Source organism: Siphateles boraxobius, unplaced genomic scaffold (genome assembly GCF_051911475.1).
Source record: "Siphateles boraxobius isolate OS27281-9 unplaced genomic scaffold, OSU_SipBor_1 72, whole genome shotgun sequence".
Lineage (NCBI taxonomy): Eukaryota > Metazoa > Chordata > Actinopteri > Cypriniformes > Leuciscidae > Siphateles > Siphateles boraxobius.
The window spans coordinates 869,195-893,790 of record NW_027509200.1 but is presented as its reverse complement, the minus strand read 5'-3'; the positions used below and the strand labels follow the sequence as shown (position 1 = coordinate 893,790).

Here is a 24,596-nt window from a genome sequence, read left to right as displayed (position 1 = left end):
GCCAACAAACCAACAGTGTATGATTATGATTTAGGCGGCATAATAGGTCAGAAGTCAGATTGGATCAGAACTTTCACAATATTTATCCAGTTCATCTGGTTAAGGGTCGGAGTCATCACTCCGGTATGGAGACGAGTTTGATTGAGGTGTGCATGAGGCCTTCACAGTGTTGATGAGGCTGGCACTTCAGGGATGCGTTGTCGTCGTGTCCATGTGATGGTCCTTCCTCAGATCCGGATACGGCCTGGATACGGCGGACTGCGGTAAACCTCGGAATAAACAGACAGACTAATATTAGCGTAGACGCCATCCTTCTTATGATGTACAAAGTACATCAGGATTTATGGCAAGTGTTCCCGGTTCCGGCTGATCTAAACTATACAGCCTAACATTGAATTATAGCAATCTATAATGTGTTATGTGTATGCTAAGCAAAATAGATGTGTTTTTAGTCTAGATTTGAACTGACTGACTGTGTCTGCTTCCCGGACAATGTTAGGAAGATTGTTCCAAAGTTTTGGTGCTAAATACGAAAAGGATCTACCGCCAGCAGTCGATTTAGATATTATAGGTATTATCAACTGGCCGGAACTATAATGCTTTAAGAGCTCGCTCAAGTACTGCAGAGCTAAACCATTTAGTGCTTCGTAAGTAATCAGTAATATTTTAAAATGTATACGATGTTTAATAGGGAGCCAATGCAGTGTTGACAGAACCGGGCTAATATGGTCATACTTCCTGGTTCTGGTAAGAACTCTAGCGGCTGCGTTTTTGAAATATAGAGCTGAGTATCATCAGCATAACAGTGAAAACTAATTCCATGTTTCCTAATGATATCTCCTAAAGGTAGCATGTACAGAGTTAACAGCAGCGGTCCGAGTACTGAGCCTTGTGGTACGCCATACTGAACTTGTGATCGATAAGACATCTCTTCATTTACTATTACAAACTGATAACGGTCAGATAAGTATGATTTAAACCATGCTAGTGCAATTCCACTAATGCCAACATAGTTTCTAGTCTAGTATTTAATAGAATGTTGTGGTCAATGGTGTAAAATGCAGCACTAAGATCAAGTAACACTAATAGAGAGACACAACCACGATCGGATGATAAGAGCAAATCATTTGTGACTTTAATGAGAGCTGTCTCAGTGCTATGGTGCGGTCTAAATCCTGACTGGAAATCCTCACAGATATCATTTCCTTCAACAAAGGAACACAGTTGTGAGGATACTGTCTTTTCTAATATCTTTGACAGAAAAGGTATATTCGAGATCAGCCCGTAATTGACTAATTCTGTAGGATCAAGTTGCGTTTTTTTAACAAGCGGTTTAATCATAGCCAGCTTAAAGGGTTTTGGTACGTATCCTAGAGACAAAGATGAATTAATGATGTTAAGAAGAGGATCTATGACTTCTGGAAGCATCTCTTTCAGAAGTTTAGTCGGTATAGGGTCTAACATACATGTTGTCGATTTAGATGAATTAACGAGTTTGCAAAATTCTTCCTCTCCTATGGCAACAAATGAATCAAATTTTACCTCAGGGAGACTATAATGCACTCCCTGATGCGATGCTGTAGTAGACGGTTGCATAGTTATAATTTTGTCCCTGATATTATCAATCTTATAAGTGAAGAAGTTCATAAAGTCATTACTGCTGTTTCTTGGAAACTTCTGGGCTTGAAGCTTTCTTTTTTGTTAGTTTAGCCACTTTTTCAAATAAATACCTAGGATTATGTTTATTTTCTTCTAATAGGGTTGAAAAATAAGCAGATCTAGCAGCTTTTAAAGCCTCTCTGTAAGCAATCGAGCTCTCCTTCCATGCAATCCGAAATACCTCTAGTTTTGTTTTCTTCCAGTTGCGCTCCATTTTTCTGGCTGCTCTCTTAAGGGCCTGTGTGTGTGTGTGTGTGTGTGTGTGTGTGTGTGTGTGTGTGTGTGTGTGTGTGAGTGTGTGTGTGTGTGTGTGTGTGTGTGTGTGTGTGTGTGTGTGTGTGTGTGTGTGTGTGTGTGTGTGTGTGTGTGTGTGTGTGTGTGAGTATGTGAGACCAATGTATGTGTGTTTGAGTGAGAGTGTGTGAGTCCAGTGTGTGTGTGTGAGTGAGAGTGTGTGAGACCAGTGTGAGTGAGAGTGTGTGAGACCAGTGTGTGTGTGTGTGTGTGTGTGTGTGTGTGAGTGAGAGCTTGTTAGAGCAGTGTGAGCGTGTGAGTGTGTGAGACCAGTGTGTGTCTGTGTGTGTGAGTGAGTGAGACCAGTGTGAGGTCTGCCGTCCCATCATGCCCTTCTCTCAGCTCTCTCTCTCTTCTTCTTCTCCTGCATCAGATGTTCACCAGATACATCAAGGTTAGAGTCTGTGAATGGCTTGAGCTGGGTTTGCTGAATGCGCACACACACACACACACACACACACACACACACACACACAAGCTCTTTTGTCAAGGACTGTGAAGAATCCCTTGTTTGACTGAGAGAAATCATTCTCCAGTGTGTGTGTGTGTGTGTGTGTGTGTGTGATCGCTCTGGTTTCTCTGTTTGCTTGTGATGCTTCTTCATCTGTTGATAAATCTAGTTTCAGCATGTGAGGACTGAAGGCAACACTGAGTTTAACACACATGATCAGTGTTGTGTTCTTGTTTCAGGTGGAGCTGCTGTCACACTTCGGCTCGGAGCACTTCTGTCCTCTCAGTCTGATCAGGTCTTTATCACACACACACACACACACACACACACACTCACTCCCTCACTCACTAAATAACTAACTCTCACACTCACTCAGACACTAACTCAGTTTGACACTGTCACTCACTCTAACTCACTCACTCACTCACTCTAACTCACTCACTCACTCACTCTAACTCACTCACTCACTCTAACTTACTCAAACTCACTCGAACTCACTCACTCACTCGAACTCACTCGAACTCACTCGAACTCACTCACTTACTCGAACTCACTCGAACTCACTCACTCACTCGAACTCACTCGAACTCACTCGAACTCACTCACTCACTCGAACTCACTCGAACTCACTCGAACTCACTCGAACTCACTCGAACTCACTCACTTACTCGAACTCACTCGAACTCACTCACTCACTCGAACTCACTCGAACTCACTCGAACTCACTCGAACTCACTCGAACTCACTCGAACTCACTCGAACTCACTCACTCACTCTAACTCACTCGAACTCACTCACTCACTCGAACTCACTCGAACTCACTCGAACTCACTCGATCTCACTCGAACTCACTCGAACTCACTCGAACTCACTCACTCACTCGAACTCACTCACTCACTCGAACTCACTCACTCACTCTAACTCACTCTAACTCACTCTAACTCACTCTAACTCACTCGAACTCACTCGAACTCACTCACTCACTCTAACTCACTCACTCACTCACTCACTCACTCGAACTCACTCTAACTCACTCTAACTCACTCACTCGCTCTAACTCACTCACTCACTCACTCTCTCACTTTAACTCACTCGCTCTAACTCACTCACTCACTCGCTCTAACTCTCACACTCAATCACTCACTCACTTACTCACTCACTAACTCTCACTCACTCACTCACTAACTAACTCACTAACTAACTCTCACTCTCTCACTCACTCACTCACTAACTCTCACTCTCTCACTCACTCACTCACTTACTCATTCACTCGCTCTAACTCACTCACTCACTAACTCTCACTCACTCACTCACTCACTCACTAACTCTCACTCACTCACTCACTCACTAACTCTCACTCACTCACTCACTCACTCACTCACTCACTCACTCACTAACTCTCACTCACTCACTCACTAACTCTCACTCACTCACTCACTAACTCTCACTCACTCACTCGCTCTAACTCACTCTCACTCACTAACTCTCACCCACTCACTCATTCACTCACGAACACACACACACACACATACACACTCTCACTCTCTCTCACTCACGAACTCTCTCACTCACTCGTTCACTAACTAACTCTGATGAATCCAGATTCATAATTCCTGTTTGATTGTTGACATATAAAAGTTTTTTTCCAGAGGGGATTTTACATTTTTCTGTTTATCACTCCAGAAATCTGAAAATACTACCAACAGACAGAAACACATTTTCACCATGTTTTTAGCAGTAAAATATTGTATAAATCAGGTGAATGATATACACTATATTGCCAATAGTTTTTTGATGTCTGCCTTTACATACACATGAACTTTAATAACATCCCATTCCTGATGCGTAGAGTTTGATATGGAGCTGGCCACTCCTTACAGCTTTAACAGCTTCAACTCTTCTGGGAAGGCTTTCCACTAGGTTTAGGAGTTTGTTTATGGGAATATTTGACCATTCTTCTAGAAGCTCATTAGTGAGGTCAGGCACTGATGTTGGATGAGAAGCTCTCAGTCTCCGCTGTAATTCATCCCAAAGCTGTTCTATCAGGTTGAGTTCAGGACTCTGTGCAGCCAGTCCAGTTCCTCCACACCAAACTCCTCATCCATGTGTTTATGGACCTGCTTTGTGCACTGGCGCACAGTCATGCTGGAACAGGGACATCCACAAACTCTTCACACAAAGTTGGGAGCATGAAATTGTCCAAATGTCTTGGCTGAAGCATTAAGAGTTCCTTTCACTGGAACTAAGAGGCCAAGCCTGAAAAACACCCACACACCATAATCCCCCTCCACCAAACAACCCCACACCATAATCCCCCCTCCACCAAACAACCCCACACCATAATCCCCCCTCCACCAAACAACCCCACACCATAATCCCCCTCCACCAAACATCCCCACACCATAATCCCCCCTCCACCAAACAACCCCACACCATAATCCCCCCCCACCAAACAACCCCACACCATAATCTCCCCTCCACCAAACAACCCCACACCATAATCCCCCCTCCACCAAACAACCCCACAACATAACCCCCCTCCACCAAACAACCCCACACCATAATCCCCTCTCCACCAAACAACCCCACACCATAATCCCCCTCCACCAAACATCCCCACACCATAATCCCCCCTCCACCAAACAACCCCACACCATAACCCCCCTCCACCAAACATCCCCACACCATAATCCCCCTCCACCAAACAACCCCACACCATAACCCCCTCAACAAAACAACCCCACACCATAATCCCCCTCCACCAAACAACCCCACACCATAATCCCCCCTCCACCAAACAACCCCACACCATAATCCCCCCTCCACCAAACAACCCCACACCATAATCCCCCCTCCACCAAACAAGCCCACACCATAATCCCCCCTCCACCAAACAACCCCACACTATAATCCCCCCTCCACCAAACAACCCCACACCATAATCCCCCTCCACCAAACAACCCCACACCATAATCCCCCCTCCACCAAACAACCCCACACTATAATCCCCCCTCCACCAAACAACCCCACAACATAACCCCCCTCCACCAAACAACCCCACACCATAATCCCCTCTCCACCAAACAACCCCACACCATAATCCCCCTCCACCAAACAACCACACACCATAATCCCCCTCCACCAAACATCCCCACACCATAATCCCCCCTCCGCCAAACAACCCCACACCATAACCCCCCTCCACCAAACAACCCCACACCATAACCCCCCTCCACCAAACAACCCCACACCACAATCCCCCCTCCACCACACAACCCCACACCATAACCCCCTCAACCAAACAACCCCACACCATAATCCCCCTCCACCAAACAACCCCACACCATAATCCCCCTCCACCAAACAACCCCACACCATAATCCCCCCTCCACCAAACAACCCCACACCATAACCCCCCTCCACCAAACAACCCCACACCACAATCCCCCCTCCACCAAACAACCCCACACCATAATCCCCCTCAACCAAACAACCCCACACCATAATCCCCCTCCACCAAACAACCCCACACCATAACCCCCTCAACCAAACAACCCCACACCATAATCCCCCTCCACCAAACAACCCAACACCATAATCCCCCTCCACCAAACATCCCCACACCATAATCCCCCTCCACCAAACAACCCCACACCATAACCCCCTCAACAAAACAACCCCACACCATAATCCCCCTCCACCAAACAACCACACACCATAATCCCCCTCCACCAAACAACCCCACACCATAATCCCCCTCCACCAAACAACCCCACACCATAATCCCCCTCCACCAAACAACCCCACACCATAATCCCCCTCAACCAAACAACCCCACACCATAATCCCCCCTCCACCAAACAACCCCACACCATAATCCCCCCTCCACCAAACAACCACACACCATAATCCCCCTCCACCAAACAACCCCACACCATAATCCCCCCTCCACCAAACAACCCCACACCATAATCCCCCCTCCACCAAACAACCCCACACCATAATCCCGCCTCCACCAAACATCCCACACCATAATCCCACTCCACCAAACAACCCCACACTATAAACCCCCCTCCACCAAACAACCCCACACCATAACAACCCTCCACCAAACAACCCCACACCATAATCCCCCTCCACCAAACAACCCAACACCATAATCCCCCTCCACCAAACATCCCCACACCATAATCCCCCTCCACCAAACAACCCCACACCATAACCCCCTCAACAAAACAACCCCACACCATAATCCCCCTCCACCAAACAACCACACACCATAATCCCCCTCCACCAAACAACCCCACACCATAATCCCCCTCCACCAAACAACCCCACACCATAATCCCCCTCCACCAAACAACCCCACACCATAATCCCCCTCAACCAAACAACCCCACACCATAATCCCCCCTCCACCAAACAACCCCACACCATAATCCCCCCTCCACCAAACAACCACACACCATAATCCCCCTCCACCAAACAACCCCACACCATAATCCCCCCTCCACCAAACAACCCCACACCATAATCCCCCCTCCACCAAACAACCCCACACCATAATCCCGCCTCCACCAAACATCCCACACCATAATCCCACTCCACCAAACAACCCCACACTATAAACCCCCCTCCACCAAACAACCCCACACCATAACAACCCTCCACCAAACAACCCCGCACCATAATCCCCCCTCCACCAAACAACCCCACACCATAACCCCCCCTCCACCAAACAACCACACACCATAATCCCCCCTCCACCAAACAACCCCACACCATAACCCCCCTCCACCAAACAACCACACACCATAATCCCCCATCCACCAAACAACCCCACACCATAATCCCCCTCAACCAAACAACCCCACACCATAATCCCCCTCCACCAAACAACCCCACGCCATAATCCCCCTCAACCAAACAACCCCACACCATAATCCCCCTCAACCAAACAACCCCACACCATAATCCCCCTCCACCAAACAACCCCACACCATAATCCCCCTCAACCAAACAACCACACACCATAATCCCCCATCCACCAAACAACCCCACACCATAATCCCCCTCAACCAAACAACCCCACACCATAATCCCCCTCCACCAAACAACCCCACACCACAATCCCCCCTCCACCAAACAACCCCACACCATAATCCCCCTCCACCAAACAACCCCACACCATAATCCCCCTCAACCAAACAACCCCACACCATAATCCCCCTCCACCAAACAACCCCACACCATAATCCCCCTCAACCAAACAACCCTGCACCATAATCCACCCTCCACCAAACAACCCCGCACCATAATCCCCCTCCACCAAACAACCCCACACCATAATCCCCCTCCACCAAACAACCCCACACCATAATCCCCCCTCCACCAAACAACCCCACACCATAATCCCCCCTCCACCAAACAACCCCACACCATAATCCCCCTCCACCAAACAACCCCACACCATAATCCCCCCTCCACCAAACAACCCCACACCATAATCCCCCCTCCACCAAACAACCCCACACCATAATCCCCCTCCACCAAACAACCCCACACCATAATCCCCCTCAACCAAACAACCCCACACCATAATCCCCCTCCACCAAACAACCCCACACCATAATCCCCCTCAACCAAACAACCCTGCACCATAATCCACCCTCCACCAAACAACCCCGCACCATAATCCCCCTCCACCAAACAACCCCACACCATAATCCCCCTCCACCAAACAACCCCACACCATAATCCCCCTCCACCATACAACCCCACACCATAATCCCCTTTTGGCAATAAAGTGCATGAACAAACCTTCAGAATATCGATATGAATAAAACTAAAGTTTGGTGTGTGTAAAGCTGCTGAAGTGGAGATTTCTGACTCAAACTCACCGCCTCTAAAGATTGAAATCTTTAGACGACTATATTACGACATGTTAGATGAAATATGTATTCTGGAATTTTTTCTTTCCTCCAATCTGAAAGAACACGAGCAGTGCATGAAGCCCTGGTTTCAGCTGCAGTTTGTGATGTGAATCTGCTGACATCTCTCTCTGTCTCTCTCTGTCTCTCTCTTCCTCTCTCTCTCTCTCTCTCTCTCTCTCTCCCTCTGAAGGGTGTTCGGCACCAGTATGATGGAGGAGTATGAGCTGAACTCCGAGCCATCAGACAGACACACACACACTCACGAGGAGCAGGACTACGGTAACCATCATCTGCACACACACACACACTCACTGTCTGTCTGCCATGTCACAGAAGCCATCAACTCTGCTTTTCTCTTGATGAATGTTTAGATCAGCCTCCAGACTTTGTGCCGGTCGAGGACAGATCCTCTGGGAATCTGATCGGATCTGCCAAAGGTCAGTGCGCTTAACAGTCAGATTCCGAGGGTTTAGAATCAGGTGAACAGCTGATGATGTCTTATGTTTTCAGACGCTCTTCTCAACATGGTGAACAACATCGCTGCTAATGTGCTGGGCGGGCAGAGCGCAGGTGTGTTCTGACATCACTTCCTGCTGACGCCTGACTGTATGAAATCCTGACTGTATTAATGAGCTTGTGTTTGTGCTCTTCAGGAAACTCCTCCGCTGAAGGTCTGAACACGTCAGAACCGGCTCTCCCTGCTGGAGCGATGCACTCTGGGTATGTAACCGCACTCTAACTGTCATGAGAGAGGCCAGGAGAAATTTCCATCAGATGGCACCCTGCATTATTTTTATTTATTTTCAGTATAAATTAGTGGTGCAACGGATCACAGAATTCACTGTTCGGATCATTTACGGTATTTGATAATTTTTCAGTCAGCAACAAAAACAATTTATATATATGCTGTTTATGGGGTGGTAAATGTAACTTTGCTTTTCATTTGTTACTTAAAACTCACTTTAAGTTCTTCGATACCACATCAAAAACTACTAGACTAACTGATAAAGTTCAAACATTATTAAAGACAAGTAATAAAATTAGAACAAATACACACACTACAAGCAGAGATGAATGGTAAATAACTAAGTTACAAAATCTAACAATAATATTCAGGTACATAAATGAATAATTAAGCCTAAATGTACAATAACGTTCACTGTAGAAATTAAATATATTTGTATCTTTGTTAAAGCTGTATTTTGTTGTTTTATCAATATTAATGACACAGACAACAGCAGGAATATTAGGCTGCTGTCACTTTAAGACCAAGTGCACGGATGGAATATACTGACAAACATCCGGTTTCTTTCTCAACTGTTCACTTATGACATAACTTGCCAAGACGGGTGTTTAGACAGGTGTTTTGACATAATTTTGTGTGTGTGTGCGTTCAAAGGGCACAGCGTGTGTGTGCGGCTGAGCGCACAGATAACACGCAAGTCCCGATTTTTGCCTCTCTTTTTATGTTTAAAATTGTTTGACTGTGTACATTGGCAAGACAAAACGTGTTCAAATTATAAACTTTCACTCTATGATGGTAAAACTTGGCAGTTAATTCGCGAATCGGATGCGTGCTGAACCATGGGGGCTGATCCGTACGGATCAGGATGAACTGCGATCCGTTGCACCCCTATTCCTCACTGTTCTTCAGCTTATATCATACTCATATAATTCCCGTTCTTTTTCCATCCAGGCCAGTGACAGATCAGCTGTATGTCCCTGGGATCACCAAGACTGGCAGCATTACATCAGCGACACACACAGATGCTCCACACACTGAAGACGGGTCTGTCCGGACCGAGCCGGATGAAGACGCTCCCGTTCAGACCGAGCCTGAGGTGGAGCAGATCGTCACTCTGCTGCCCGAGGACGAGTCGGATCAGTCCTCTGGAGCAGAGCCGGGAGAAAAAGACCAGCAGAACGGACGTGTGACAGCAAAGGCAGTGCACTCTGAGTCCCGTGGCTCCTCTCTTCACGAGTTCCTCCTGCAGCGCTGCTCCTCTCTTCAGAAGAGGAAGACCATCTCACGCTCCATAATCACCTCATCTATGAGCTCAATCACAGAGAGTCCTGTCGTTCCCACACCTGTCCCGCCGGCTCCAGAGCTTCAGTCACTGGTGTGGGATCTCTCCCCGAGCCTGACCTCAGATCTGCTGGCGTCTGTTAGCGAGAGCTTCACAGCGACACTCCCTCTGCAGAGCAGTGACTCCGGTCCCAATCCTGATCCTGCGACGCTCCCTCCGCAGAGCAGTGAGTCCGGTCCCAATCCTGATCCTGTGACCAGCTCCAGTGGAGATCGGGTAGATCCGGAGAGGATCTCGGCCACATCTGCCCTTGAGAAGGACATTCCAACTCCTACTGTTTCCGTTAGTACAGTGGAAGAAACTCCGCTTACTCCCGTATCCGCTCTAGTGGATGAAGCAGCGCTGACTCCTGATGGGTTGGCCGAGGCCAGGAGCCAGGAGCTGTCGGAGGAGGACAGCAGCGCTAACATGGAGGTGGATGGGGAAACACTGGGCTCCGGCGAGGTGTCCGCTCACGCCTCCAGTCAGAAAGAGTCTGTCTTCATGAGGCTCAACAATCGCATCAAGGCGCTGGAGACGAACATGTCTCTGAGCGGACGCTACCTCGAGCAGCTGAGCCAGAGGTGAGTCCCTCCGACGTCCAGCCCCTTCAGAGCGAGCGAGATCCTCACTGCCAACTTCAGGGTCATTATTCACCTATAAAGAAGTTTAAAACACCTGAGCTGTGATGTACTGTTAGCAAAAATCCCCACACTGTCCATATTTAGATGAATATTTAATATGTGCTGCGCTTTCCTCTCATTAACAAAATAAACACACCAAAAATGACAGAAAACAGCAGTTCAGAAAACATCAGATCATAGAGATGTGGATGTTTGTAGCAGTTCTGAGATTAAGACCCATTCACGTTTATTTATACAGCACTTTATACAATAGATTGCTCTAAAGCAGCAGCTTTACAGTTAAACATGATAAAAAGTGTAAATGTCTCTTTCAGTTAGAATCACAGCTTCAGTTTCTACTATGAAGCGGCTCTCAGTGTGTTCATGTTCTTACTCGCGTCTGACCTCGATCGACAGAACAGAAGAAATAAACCAGAGAAGATTTACACCTCAAAGAAGGCGGAGCCTTAGAGCCCCTACCACCGATTACATCATTGACACATGAACCAATGGGAGTTCAGAGGTGTTTACTAGCTGGACTGAACTTTTCCTGAGAGTTTGGTTCTATGAGCTTTTTCCACTCCAGTTCATAATTCTGTATATCGGGCCTTTAATGTGTAACCCCATTTAGCAGGGCTGAGCGATATGATGAGAAAGAGATTACCGTTTCATTGATATCACAGTATGTAAATATACCCATACAGCTTTTAATGAACAAGACTGCTAAAAGGAACAAAAAAATGCCACATATTGGCAAACATAATTATTTCCCACCCATGTTGCAGGAAGTAGAAAATTTGTTGTTTCCGCAGCTTGATTGCTCTTTTTGCAGAGGAAACCGTATTTTGTCAAAATATCAAAGAAATTGTGATTCCTCAGGTCATGACCCCACTAAAATAACGACACTTTGCGAAACAAATACCCACTATGCCACAACGAACGCTGCCAGTCCCAGTCTGAAGCTGTCACAGACACTGGTGCACCCGGCGTAGAAGGGAGGTCCAGACTATAAAATCTTGTGAATGTGTGCCCATCCAGCCGCATCACACACTTCTTGGATCGGGGTTCCTGAAAGGAGGGCTCTAGAGGACGCCATACCTCTGGTTGAGTGAGCCCTCACAGCTAAAGGTGAAGGCAAACTGTACACCTGATAGGCCATAGATATAGCCTGAACTATCCAGTTGCTGATGGTCTGTTTTGAGGCTGGGAGCCCCTTCCTGGGTGCACAAAGCAAGGCTTGGGATGCAAGATAGCCTTAACTCTTCCAGGAGCAAACTCCAGGTACTCAGGAGATATAGAGAGGGCCTGAAGATCTCCTACTCTTTTAAGAGAAGTGATTGCCAAGAGAAAAGCTACCTTGAGTGAAAGGTTCTTGGCCTCCATTCCCCGGGCCTTGACAGGATGTCTGGTCACCGATTCTGGTCCTCTGGGATGTATGTTGCTCTGAGTGACAACTTTCTCCCCTGGGACCACAGGAGGATCTGATGCGCCAGTCTGCATAGAGACTGAAGATTTATATAGGACACCACTGACATATTGTCTGACCTCACAAGGATGTGTTGACCCTTGAGGTCTGGCAGGAAGACCGCCAGCATTTGTAGGCAATTTATGTGCCAGGAAGAATGATGGTCCTCTCACAGACCTTTCGTAAAGCCTGTATGGGAGGTGTCTGTTGAAACGGCTTTCCGGCGACATGACGCTCCTACCACGGGACCTTGGGACAGGAACTAAGGTTTCTTCCACATAGAGAGGGAACGAAGGCATAGCGTGTAATCTCATGCGGAACAGGTTCCCCCTCTGGGTTTCCAACCACCACTGCAGGGCCCTCATGTGCAGCAGAAAGTCCCTGCCTTCGATGCTGAGCACATCCACTTCCTCAGAAGCAGACAGCCCAGCAGCCTTTCTGCATGAGGAGGGAGAACATCAGAACTGGCAGAGGAATCCTGCCAGATCCATCTACGAACCCCATGATGTGAGACTGACCATCATCACTGAATATGGCCAGACGGGAGAGCAGCACTCGGATTGGAAGTGCTTCACAATCCGCACAGGCAGCCCCCCTCGAGAGTTGCCTGAGCGTGCTGTACTACCAAGCAGTGTGCCCGTAACTGATGTGTGTCCCCACCCGTAATAAATCTAGGACAGGGGTGCACATATCTCTTGTATTGCTGACTCGCCATGTTCATATATATATTAGATATAGTGAGATCGCTTGTGACAGACAACACCAAATAGGACATACAACAACAGAGAGCACTTGCTAAAGAACAGAAAGCTAACACTGGTGTGTGCCGGCGTCCCTTTGTAGCCTCCGTGTCACGATGGCGTAGTTTCATTAATGCTTCAGAGGCGCTACGCTGAGGGGCGTTCCCCAAAGTGTTGTTCAGACGCAGTGCGAGTTCCCCCGATAGGGAACACATTAATGTTCAACAGACAACAACAGAACAAGAGAAAATCACACAAAATTTAAGCTTTAATAAGAATCATACAGTTTATGTAGTGTTTTAATTTCTATTTTGCTACTTTATTCTACTTCTGTAGTATGTATCTTTGTTCTGTTGTATTTTTGCCTGTAATTAGTCTTCATTAGACTGTTCACTTGTCTTCATGACCCTTTCAAAGGTTTGAGTATCTTAGTTAGACTAGTATGAGTGTTTGCTCTGGACATGGGTATGGAGAAGTGTTGAGTTTGACTGGTATGTGAAGCGTTGTGAATGTTTAGCACAGATATCTGTACTGTGATGGTGGTGTGAGACTGTGGTCACAGTGAGACTGGCTGATCTGGCTGTGTGCAGGTACAGGAAGCAGGTGGAGGAGATGCAGAGAGCCTTCAACAAAACCATCATCAAGCTGCAGAACACCTCCAGAACGGCTGAGGAGCAGGTCAGAAGGACACCTGTGTGTGTGTGTGTGTGTGTGTGTGTGTGTGTGTGTGTGTGTGTGTGTGTGTGTGTGTGTGTGTGTGTGTGTGTGTGTGTGTGTGTGTGTGTGTGTGTGTGTCACCATATAACCGTGTCCTCATGCTCTTGAATGCAGGACCAGAGGCAGACGGACTCGATCCAGGTGCTGCAGGCTCAGCTGGAGAACGTGACTCGACTTGTCCTCGGCCTGTCTGTCAGTGTGAGTCGGCTACAGCAAGAGGTACTCATCCATCGCCTGAGACTAGCAGTCATCCTGTTTCATGTCTGTGTCTAGCCTGCAGGATCAGAGATCCACCGATATCTAATCTGCTGTTTTGGTGGCGACAGTGATGATAATGATGATGATGTTAGTGACGATGATGTTGTGATGGTAATGATGATGATGTTGCTGTGATCTGTAGGTGTCTGACAGGCAGAGCTACATCCTACTGTGTCTGATCCTCTGTGTGCTGCTCGCACTGCTGATCTGTGCCAACTACAATCAGATGTGTGAGAGTCCTGCGCTCGACACGTACAGATCCTGCTGCCCTGAGAGGTGAGGAGACGCCACACGGGTCATGTGTTCTGTGTTGTGAGGTCGTCAGCCTCTCTGAGATGATGGGAAATTGCAGAATTCAGGGCTAACAGAGCGAAACCTGAGTGTGTCAATGCTCTTAAAGTCTACTGAAAAATACATGTGTGATAGTTATTACTGCATAAATATGTACACCCTATAATCAGCGTTTCTTGGAAGTGTGTGGCTCAGAGTACTTAATAAAACGACAGACATGATAGATATGATTGAACAGGTGTGTAGGCTAAACATTGATTATCTTTGTGAAAAACGGTATGAAAGGCTTCAGTTTAGAGCAACACAAAAGCACTTCTGCTCATCTTGTCAAACGACGATGCACTTCAAAGCAACATCACAATTTTGATTCACAGATATTGTGTGTGCACAACAGCTAGTGTACTACATCTGTTCAGCTGTTTACTGAGCCGTGTTCATCAGGTTTTAGTTACTGTGCGTGTGAATGAGAAGTTTAATTCAGTCCGCTACTCCTGACCACAGCATTCAGAATCACCAATACACTCCAGAAATAGACCTTTATGTTCAGATTATACATAATAACGGGAACATCTTGAAGTGAGTTTTACCCTTCCGACTGAACATGCACATGCTGTTTGAAGATGCTGAATGGAGAATGGGGTGACGGATGGAAGAGTTTCTGTCAACTTAAATTCAACATCCTAATAATATACTGTCTGTTCCTCAAATAAAGCTACCGAATGTCTCCAGAAGATCTGGAATATACTGTGCTTTTATAATACTTTGTTTGCCCTTCTTTGATCTTAACAGTAACAATAATAATTCGCAGTATCTGATCTGAATTGGTCTAATACCCAATCAGACAAATTGTGATTCTAGGTGTCAGATTGTTTCATCACGAGTGCAGAGAAGTACTGCTGTAGAGACCCTGTCAGAGGCAACAGTTACCTTCCTTAAACGTCTTGAACCCGTTCTCCAAGGCTAACATCTCACAGTACAATGTGCAGGAGCGTCTCTGAGCACATACAGCATGAGCATGTGATGTTGTGTTGTTAACCCAGCTCATGCCTGCTGTTTCCAGAGAGCCGCTGTCTGATGAAGAGCCTGTGATCCTAAGACGCAGAGCCTCTGATCCGCTCTCGCTCCCGTCCCTCCAGACGCCTGAAGGTCAGTTATTGGCCTGCAATCTTTCCTCGCATCATGTGTTTTGTTGAGGATTTCACTGAGTGATCAGACACATAAGCTTTGACATTTTCTGCAGTAAAACACTTGCTGTTGGTGCTCTCTATTTCAGGAGGTTCAGAAGAAACCAGCAGCCTTAAGCAGTGTCCAGTTATTAGAAAAGTAAGATGGATGTTTCGGACTTCATGATGCAATGGTTCCCTTTCAAGGGAACTCGAGCTGCGTCGAAACACTATGGGAGCGCCCCTGCGGGATTGCGTCATGAAGCATGTATGGAATCAGTCCAGTTGCGCATAGGCGGGTGACGTCATCGACCAGGAAACTATAAGGCACACCTGAACCAAACAGCGTCAGCTTCTCTATCTTCAGCAAGCACACTGTGTGTGAATCTGTGTCCCTGGTGTTATTTTGTCTGTCTTTTGAAGTTGCTAGGCAGGAGTTTTTCACCATATATCTCTATTTAATTATAAAAGAAAAAAACTATAATGGCGAGCGAAACACTTTTTAGGAAGTGTGTTCATCCCTGCACTGGACATCTCACAGTTGGGGATACACACCAACTATGTGTTGTTTGTATGGGGGTGCAGCATGCCCAGTCAGCTCTCGAGGAAGCTGATTGTGAGCGGTTACCGTTCAGAACGCTGCCCTCCCGCCAATCATGGTTCGCGCTCCCGGCGGCTTAAGTCGTGGGGTGAGAGTGAGGAGGTCAGCACTGACGTAATTCGAGAATTCGTACCAACAACACGTCGGTGGTCTCCTAAATAAACCATCAGAGGGATTTGCGGTTTCGTCCCTAATGCAAGCTGGGTCACCAGATCCTGTGGGCCCAAAGGAAGTTGCTCTCTCTGAAGGCAATCTACATCCCTGGGTATTTAAATCAGGGAGCAGATATCCTGTCGAGGCAGGGGCCGAGGCCCGGGGAGGGGTGACTCCTGTGAGAAAACTTTGGTCGAGCAGAGGTCGACCTGTTCGCATCCCAAGAGACGACACACTGTCCTCTGTGGTTCTCTCTCAGTCAGCCAGCTCCTCTGGGGTTGATGCGATGGTTTAGGTGTGGCCAAGGTCACGTCTATATGTATCCCCCCCCCCCCCAATGCTCAGCTCACAGGAGTTCTGGAGAGAGTTCGCCGGGACGGGTTCAGTCTACTGTTGGTAGCCTCGTTGTAGCAAGCCTGAGTATGGTTCTCGGACCTAGTGTCTCTCATCGACGGCTCTCCTCTGGAGATTCCACTCAGGGGGGACCTTTTCTCTCAGGCGAGCGGGTCGATCCTTCACCCCTGCCCAGAACTGTGGAAACTGTGGTCTTGGCCTCTAAAGTGTTCAAGTCATAAGTTCAGGTCTTTCAACTGAGGTTATTGAGACCATCCTCCACTCCAGAGCTCCATCCACAAGGAAACTGTACACCTTGAAGTGGAGATTATTCACTTCCTGATGCGCAGAGCACCAGCTGGACCCGGTTAACTGCCTGGTGGGTGCAGTCCTGGAGTTCCTGCAGTAGCGCTTCTCCACAGGGTTATCCCCCTCCACACTGAAGGTGTACGTGACAGTGGTAGCGGCTTACCAGGTCCCTTTAGTCGTGTATCCTTGGGGAGACACCCACCCAAACTCGTTTCCTTCATGGCACTTTGAGGCTGAGGCCAGCAGTCCGCACAAGGGTGCCGACTTGGAATTTGGCTATTGTATTGGAAGGCCTCTCCCTGGCTCCGTTCGAGCCCATTGAAGAAGTTTCTGAGAAATATCTCAGGCCCCATCCACACTACTACATTTTAGTTTAGAAACAGAGACCTTTTGCTACGTTTGCACCTCCCGTCCAGACTAAAATGGCAAAAACGAAGACCTAAAACGGAGAAGTTTAGAAACGCTGCCGACCCCGGTTTGCGTTTTGAATCTCCGGAGGGCGTTTTAGTGTAGACGGGTCAAAACGGAGGACTTTAGAAACGATGACGCAGAGGCTCACGCTCGGGTCTCTGATTGTGTGTCATACAACGGAAGAAAACATACAACAACAGCCCGGACTACCAGTTATGTTAGTGCAAGTAAATTCTGTATTTTACAATGCTATAACTGCCTACATGCGCCGGAGGCAAGCTATTATTCCAGCGATCTCTGTCAGTTCCTGTGTGCAGCGGCGGAATCGACTGTACCTGGAGCCTCGGTTTTGGGTTAAGCCAGGAAGAACCAGCGCATGGTGGGATCATTTTATCAATGAAGTTGTAGTTCCTGAAGAATGGTGTGAAAACTTGTCCAGATCGGCAACCATCAACCTCAGCGGAATCTGAGGAATAGTCAGTCTGATTCCTGTTTACACCGGCACGCGCATGCCCAGTGTAGGTGAATGATGACGTGATCCGCATTTTCAGTCGTTTTAATGTGGACGGAGATCAGTTCTAATACGCAGCTAAAACGCTGGTGTGGACGGAGATCGTTTTCGTTTTAATTCTCCGTTTCTAAACTAAAACGCAGTAGTGTGGATGGGGCCTCACTTTAAAGACTGTATTTCTCCTCGCTATTTCGTCTCTCAAGAAAATTCAAGACATTCAAGCACTCGGTATCTCCCTCGTGCCTGGAATTCTTGCCTGGTATAGTAAAGGCTTTTCTTCACACGAGACCCCAGGCTATGTTCCTATGATCCCTACTAATAATGTAAGACCAATTGTACTGCAGGCCTACAGGGCTCCTCCCTTTCCGATGTCAGACCAAGAGAAACTAAATCTGCTCTGCCCTGTCAGGGCCCCTGTGGAGGAAATCTGAACAGTTGTTTATTTGCTTTGGGTCACCCAGGAAAGGGTGTCCTGCATCTAAGCAGAGAATGAGCAAGTGGGTGGTTGAGGCTATCTCACTTGCTTATGAGTCTGCTGGTCAGCCTTCACCTTTGGGCTGCACGAGGTCACTCGACTAGGAGTATGGCTGCTTCTAAAGCTTTATTGTCAGGAGTTTCGCTCCACAATGTTTGTGATGCGGCAGGCTGATCCTCACTGCACACATTCGTGAGGTTCTATGATCTTGACTTCAGCTCCACTCCAGGGTGGCAGGTGCTTTCGTCTTAATGTGCGCACTGACTTCACACGGACGGACACTTGCTCTTATGGCGACATGGGTTTTAGCGTTCCCACAGCGTTTCGACGCAGCATGAGTTCCCTTAAAAGGAACGTCTCGGTAACGTGTAACCCTAGTTCCCTGAAGAGGGAATGAGACACTGCATCACCCTGTCATACTCCCGCCATACTCCCGGCATGCCCGTGATCAACTAGCTTCAGCCTATCAGAAGCTGACGCTGTTTGGTGTACTTTAAAGATTCCTGGTTGATGACGTCACCCACCTATGATGTTCTGTCACGCCATTGGACTGATTCCATACGTGCTTCATGATGCAATCACACAGGGGCCTTCCCACGGTGCTTCGACGCAGCGCCTTGTTCCCTCTTTAGGGAACTAGGGTTACATATGTAACCGAGACTTTTTTATGGGCAGTAAAACCCAGAAAGCATTCATAGCGTTTATCGGTGAGGAAATAATCACTGTTGGTTTGTCTTTGTTGCAGAAGAAGCATAAGCTGAAGCTCAGCAGGAGTCTAGATACACAAGCCGCTCCACCGGTCGCTGGTGTGATTCCTCAGAGCACGATTGGCCCTCAGGCTTTGGAGGTCAGAGACGTGATGTCAGAAGGCTCCGAGGGCTCCTCACATTCTGATGAGACTCTGTTCTGCGGATTCACCAGCTGTGCTCGTCTGTGTGAGACGATTCCAGCGCCGGGACGCTGGATGCAGAGCAAACGGCTGAAGACTCCAGAACAGCTGCATCAGCCTCTGCAGCGCAGCGTCCCGCATAATCTGACCCGGGGTCTGACTCGCACTGGACACACTGAACCGCACTGGACACACTGACCCGCCGATGCTGAGAACACTCTTACACTGGAGCTGCTTGCACTGTTCCAACACACTGGACTCTAAAACCTTCTGCAGTCTCTATTCAACACAGATTTATACAGTTTGAGACTATCTTTTGTAATAATGTGCCACTGGCCTTTCAGACAATCATAAATAAAATATAAATAATTGAACTGCTGCATTGATTTTCTTGTTGTGTATTCTGATAAATGCATTCACCCTCTGGTCATTACTTTTTTCCGCTTGAATATGTAAATATTCCGATAATAATTATCCTATACACTCACCAGACACTTTATTAGTAACACATTGCTAATACCGGGTCGGATCCCTTTTTGTCTTCAGCCCTAATTCTTCGTGGCAGAGATTGAACAAGCTGCTGGAAACATTCCTCAGAGATTTTGGTCATGTTGAACATCATAGTATCACGTATTTTATATTGACATGATAGTATCACGCAGTTGCTGCAGATTTATAGGCTGCACATCCATGATGCGAATCTCCCGTTCCAGCACATCTCAAAGCTGCTCAAAACTATGTTCCTTTTTAGAAAGCGATCTGTGAGGATTTCTAGTCAGGAATTAGACCTTATCATAGTACTGAGACGGCTCTCATTAGAGTTACAAATTATTTGCTCTTATCATTCAATCATGGTTTTATCTCTCTATTAGTGTTACTCGATCTTAGTGCCGCATTTGACACTATCAACCACAACATTCTTTTAAATAGACTCGAAAACTATGTTGGCATTAGTGGAATATGCAATTTTACTAATGCCAACATAATTTTCGAGTCTATTCTAGTCTATTAGCATGGTTCAAATCATACTTATCTGACTGTTATCAGTTTGTAGTGGTAAATTATGTCATATCGATCACAAGTTCAGTATGGAGTACCGCAAGGCTCAGTACTAGGACCGTTGCTGTTCACTTTTTACATGCTATCATTGGGAGATATCATTAGGAAGCATGGCATTAGTTTTCACTGTTATGCTGATGATACTCAGCTCTATATTTCTTTGCTCACCGACGAGACTTACCAACTCACAAAATTAACGGAATAACAAAATTATTGCGAAAAACAAAAACTTGGATGACTAGAAATTTCCTGGGCCTAGACACGACCACAACGCATGATGTAGTCAGCCGAATCCGGCCGTTTCCATACACAATCACATCATCTAGATAGTTCTGGACTCCATGAAGGCCTTTCAGTATTGTAACCATAACTTTTTTTAAAGATGCCGGCGCTGAGGCCAAGCCATACGGTACCTTACGAAATCGAAATGACCATTCATGAGTGATGAAAGCCGTCAGATCTCGGCCTTCTCGTGAAGCATCACTTGGAGGTATGTGTTGTTCAGATCGATGCTTGAAGACATTGTGGCCCTCTTTAGTTCAGTGAGTAAGTCCTCCATGTGTGGAAGTGGATGGCTATCGATAATTACTGCCCTGTTTGGCTCCCGCAAATCCACACGTAAAAAAAATTCTGAATTTTTCTTTGTTGTCACCACAATAGACACCCATGGGGAGGCATCCACCCTCTCAATGATGCTTTCAGCTTGTAAACGACAAAGTTCTTTGGAAACTGCATTTCTAACCGATAAAGGAAGTCTTCACAGTTTTTTCTGTACAGGCTGTACTTACTCTGTTACTTTCATCCGATGTACAAAGCCTTTAGCGCATCCGATGGCCTCTGTTGTTGATGCAGCTGTTACTTGTCTCACGATGGTAGGAGAGGAGGTTGAGACCACTTCATTTCCAGCAATATGAATGTTTAGGCCAGACACTAATCCCAGTATAGCGGTGCCTTTCTCAACAACAATAATATAATAATATTGTTATGTGTTAGTGTTCTAATCTGTATGTCATTGCAGTTTCCCTGGTAGATCACCTGCAATCAACCGGTTAATTGGTGTCACCTGACGGGAGCTACTTAAATCTAGGACGCATGCTCTTGCGCTCTCTCTCGTCTTGCAGCCGGCAGAGCAGTAGCTGTGTTTTGCTTCTACAGTCCCCTTTTTCCTTTTTATATTAAATAAACTTTGTTTAATTGGCAGACTTCTGTCTTTGTGTCCTTTATGTTGCATCCCTAGAGTCAGGGTTGTAACAATATACATGCGCAGATAAGCATCCGAGTACAGGCAGTGCCGGTTTAGGGCATGCACAAATACTTAACACTAGAACTCCCAAGGCAGTCATTTTGACTGTTTAAAAATTTTGCAATGTAATAACTTTGTTGAAATAAAACCCATGTAACTATAGGACCCTGACTTTTCCTAAATGTGCCTATATTTTATTCTATCATTGTTATTTTATTAAAATTACAAGGCACAAAAGAGTTTTAAGTATTTCTACCTTGAATGGCCATAACAGTCATACAGACCGTATGCATTACTGACCGTGTGTCGGTTGCTCCTTTTTCCGCTCTTGAAGATGCATCACCGTAGACTAGCAACAATTTCGCTTGTTGTTTGTTTAGTCTATTACATAACAACATTTACGTAAAGTACATTAACATAAAAGCATTTACGTAGATCGTTGGGAATATCCCTTCAAAAATAAAACTCAGCCACTGCGTCTTCAGCGGTCGAGTTTAGGAACACCAAAATGACTGCTGTGTTCCTTATTACAGCGAAGAACAGAACACCACAATCGCTTAGACGCCATTCTGCTCCAGTGTCTCAACAATGGTGGACTACGATGACAGCTCGCTCAGGGCGGGTCTGTGTTGAAACACTGCTGTCAATCAACAATCGTGGGAGGGGCGTCCGATTTAGTGGCGTCACAAGATCGAATGGCTCAATTTGAGGCAGGGGAAAAAGTAGATGGAGATTAAAACAAAAACACTGGATGGATTTTTATCATTATATGATGGTTGTGTACAGGCACTGCCAACACACATTTCAGTACAATCAACTTCAGTACAATCAGCTTTACCATTATATGACCCCTTTAATGCGACATCGGGTGCTGCTGTTTCCATCCTCCCTCATCATCTTTATAAGCGTAATTTCAGTACATCTTCCTTACGACCCCCTCCGTGTGAATCTGGTGACTTACCCTAAACCAGCACTGCCTGTGGAAACATTTCCATCTCAAAATTGCCTTCTGTTTTGTTCAAGCATCTTTCTTTTAGTGTAGACAATCGTCAGTACAGTACCAGACATGCAATTAAAGGCATCTTCACTTTACCCATAGCAAGAACAAATGCCATAAAAAACACTTATGTTTAGGGGTATGAAGGAATGGAATAAACTGCCAAAACATATCATAATAATGTCAAAAAATTTAAATTATATGTAAAACAGCATCTATCAAAATAATACATCTGACTGTTTATATTTATTTATATATGTGTCTGAATATGTATGTACATGCACATGTGTAGGTATATTTATGGGCGTATGTGTAGAATGTGTTTTTATATTGTGTGTATATTTCATGCCCGTATGAGGGCACATATGTACGTTGATATGTGTATATACATGTGTATATGTATGTGTTTATGTGTATGTGTTTGTGTATTTACCTTTTCCATTTATTTGTTGTATTTTTAATGTACATATTTTTCAGGACCCCAGGAAGAATAGCTGCAGCATGGCTGTGGCTAATGGGGATCCTTTCAATAAAACATAAAACATAAACACTTATTGTTAATGATATGATCACAGACTACAACCTAGCTGTGCTGTGTTTAACAGAAACCTGGCTAAAACCAAAAAATTACATTATTTTAAATGTAATTTACACCCCCCATGATTATTGTTATAAACATGAACCTCGTCTGAAAGGCAAAGGAGGTGTTGCTGTACTTTATAGTAATAGTTTCAGAATTATAAATATAATTCTGCGAAATAATTCTTTTGAAGTGTTGGTTCTTAATGTAACAATATCTAGTGTAAATGAAAAATCACGTTTGAGATTTGTGCTGGCTACTGTATACAGGCCACCAGGGCACCATACAGACTTTATCATAATTTGCTGACTTTCTATCAGAATTAGTAATGGCTGCAGATAAAGTCCTAATTGTTGTTGATTTTAATATACATGTAGATAATGGAAAAGATGTATTGGGATTGGCATTTAAAGACATTCTTAACTCTATTGGAGTTAGACAACACGTGTCAGGACCTACTCATTGTCGTAATCATACTCTAGATCTAATATTATCACATGGAATCAATGTTGATGCTGTTGAAATTCTGCAGCAGAGCGATGACATCTCAGATCATTATCTAGTCTCATGTAAATTACATTTAGCCAAGGCTGCAAAGCCAACTCCGTGTTACAAGTATGTTAGATCTATCACTTCTGCCACTAAAGATTGCTTTATAAATAATATTCCTAATCAGTTTCATCGTCTCAGCATCCCAGATAGCTTAGAAGAACTCGATATTGCGACAGAAACTTTTAACTCTCTCTTTTCCAGCACTTTAGACACAGTTGCTCCGCTGCGCTTAAAGAAGATTAAAGAAAATATTTCAACGCCGTGGTACAACAAGCACACCCGGGCCCTTAAGAAAGGAGCCAGAAAAATGGAGCGAAACTGGAAAATAAACAAAACCCTAAGTATTCATTTGAAACAGTGGCTAAATTAATGAAAAATAAAGCTTCAAGCCCAGACGTTTCCAAGCAGCACAACAGTAATGACTTTATGAACTTCTTCACTTATAAGATTGATAATATCAGGGAGAAAATAATAACTATGCAACCGTCTACTACAGTATCGCATCAGACAGTGCAGTGTAGTCTCCCTGACGAAAAATTCGATTCATTCATTGCTATAGGAGAGGATGAATTTACTAAATTCGTTAAATCGACAACATGCATGTTAGACTCTATACCGACTAAACTATTGAAAGAGATGCTTCCAGAGGTCATAGATCCACAGCGACCCCATTGATTTCAACGGAGAAGACTGAAGCCCGATTATTGCACTTCCTGTCTGATGGCTGAGCGACTGCGCAGGCTCAAACTGAGCTTGACGACAGTCTGAACGTTGAAAATCTTCTAGTAGCTGTGCCAAGACAAATCTGAATCACCTAATTCCT

The 24,596-nt window shown here is 45.8% G+C and overlaps 1 protein-coding gene across 8 annotated transcripts in view; it reads left to right on the top strand.

The window, feature by feature from the left end:
• Nucleotides 1-19,716, top strand: part of LOC143724301 (SUN domain-containing ossification factor) — a 60,222-nt gene extending 40,506 nt beyond the window's left edge. For 6 of the 8 annotated variants that reach the window (XM_077217299.1, XM_077217295.1, XM_077217296.1 and 3 more), the window contains exons 12-23: nt 2,644-2,699; nt 8,528-8,616; nt 8,709-8,774; nt 8,848-8,907; nt 8,991-9,057; nt 10,034-10,987; nt 13,822-13,909; nt 14,063-14,167; nt 14,349-14,482; nt 15,558-15,643; nt 15,771-15,820; nt 19,199-19,716. In XM_077217299.1, the coding sequence (XP_077073414.1) occupies nt 2,644-2,699; nt 8,528-8,616; nt 8,709-8,774; nt 8,848-8,907; nt 8,991-9,057; nt 10,034-10,987; nt 13,822-13,909; nt 14,063-14,167; nt 14,349-14,482; nt 15,558-15,643; nt 15,771-15,820; nt 19,199-19,540 (2,097 nt within the window). In that variant the 3' untranslated portion in view covers nt 19,541-19,716. Of the gene's footprint in view, nt 1-2,326; nt 2,348-2,643; nt 2,700-8,527; nt 8,617-8,708; nt 8,775-8,847; nt 8,908-8,990; nt 9,058-10,033; nt 10,988-13,821; nt 13,910-14,062; nt 14,168-14,348; nt 14,483-15,557; nt 15,644-15,770; nt 15,821-19,198 lie in introns of all 8 variants that reach the window. The other 2 variants (XM_077217292.1, XM_077217293.1) reach the window with 1 other exon arrangement.
• Nucleotides 19,717-24,596: the final 4,880 nt, after the last annotated feature.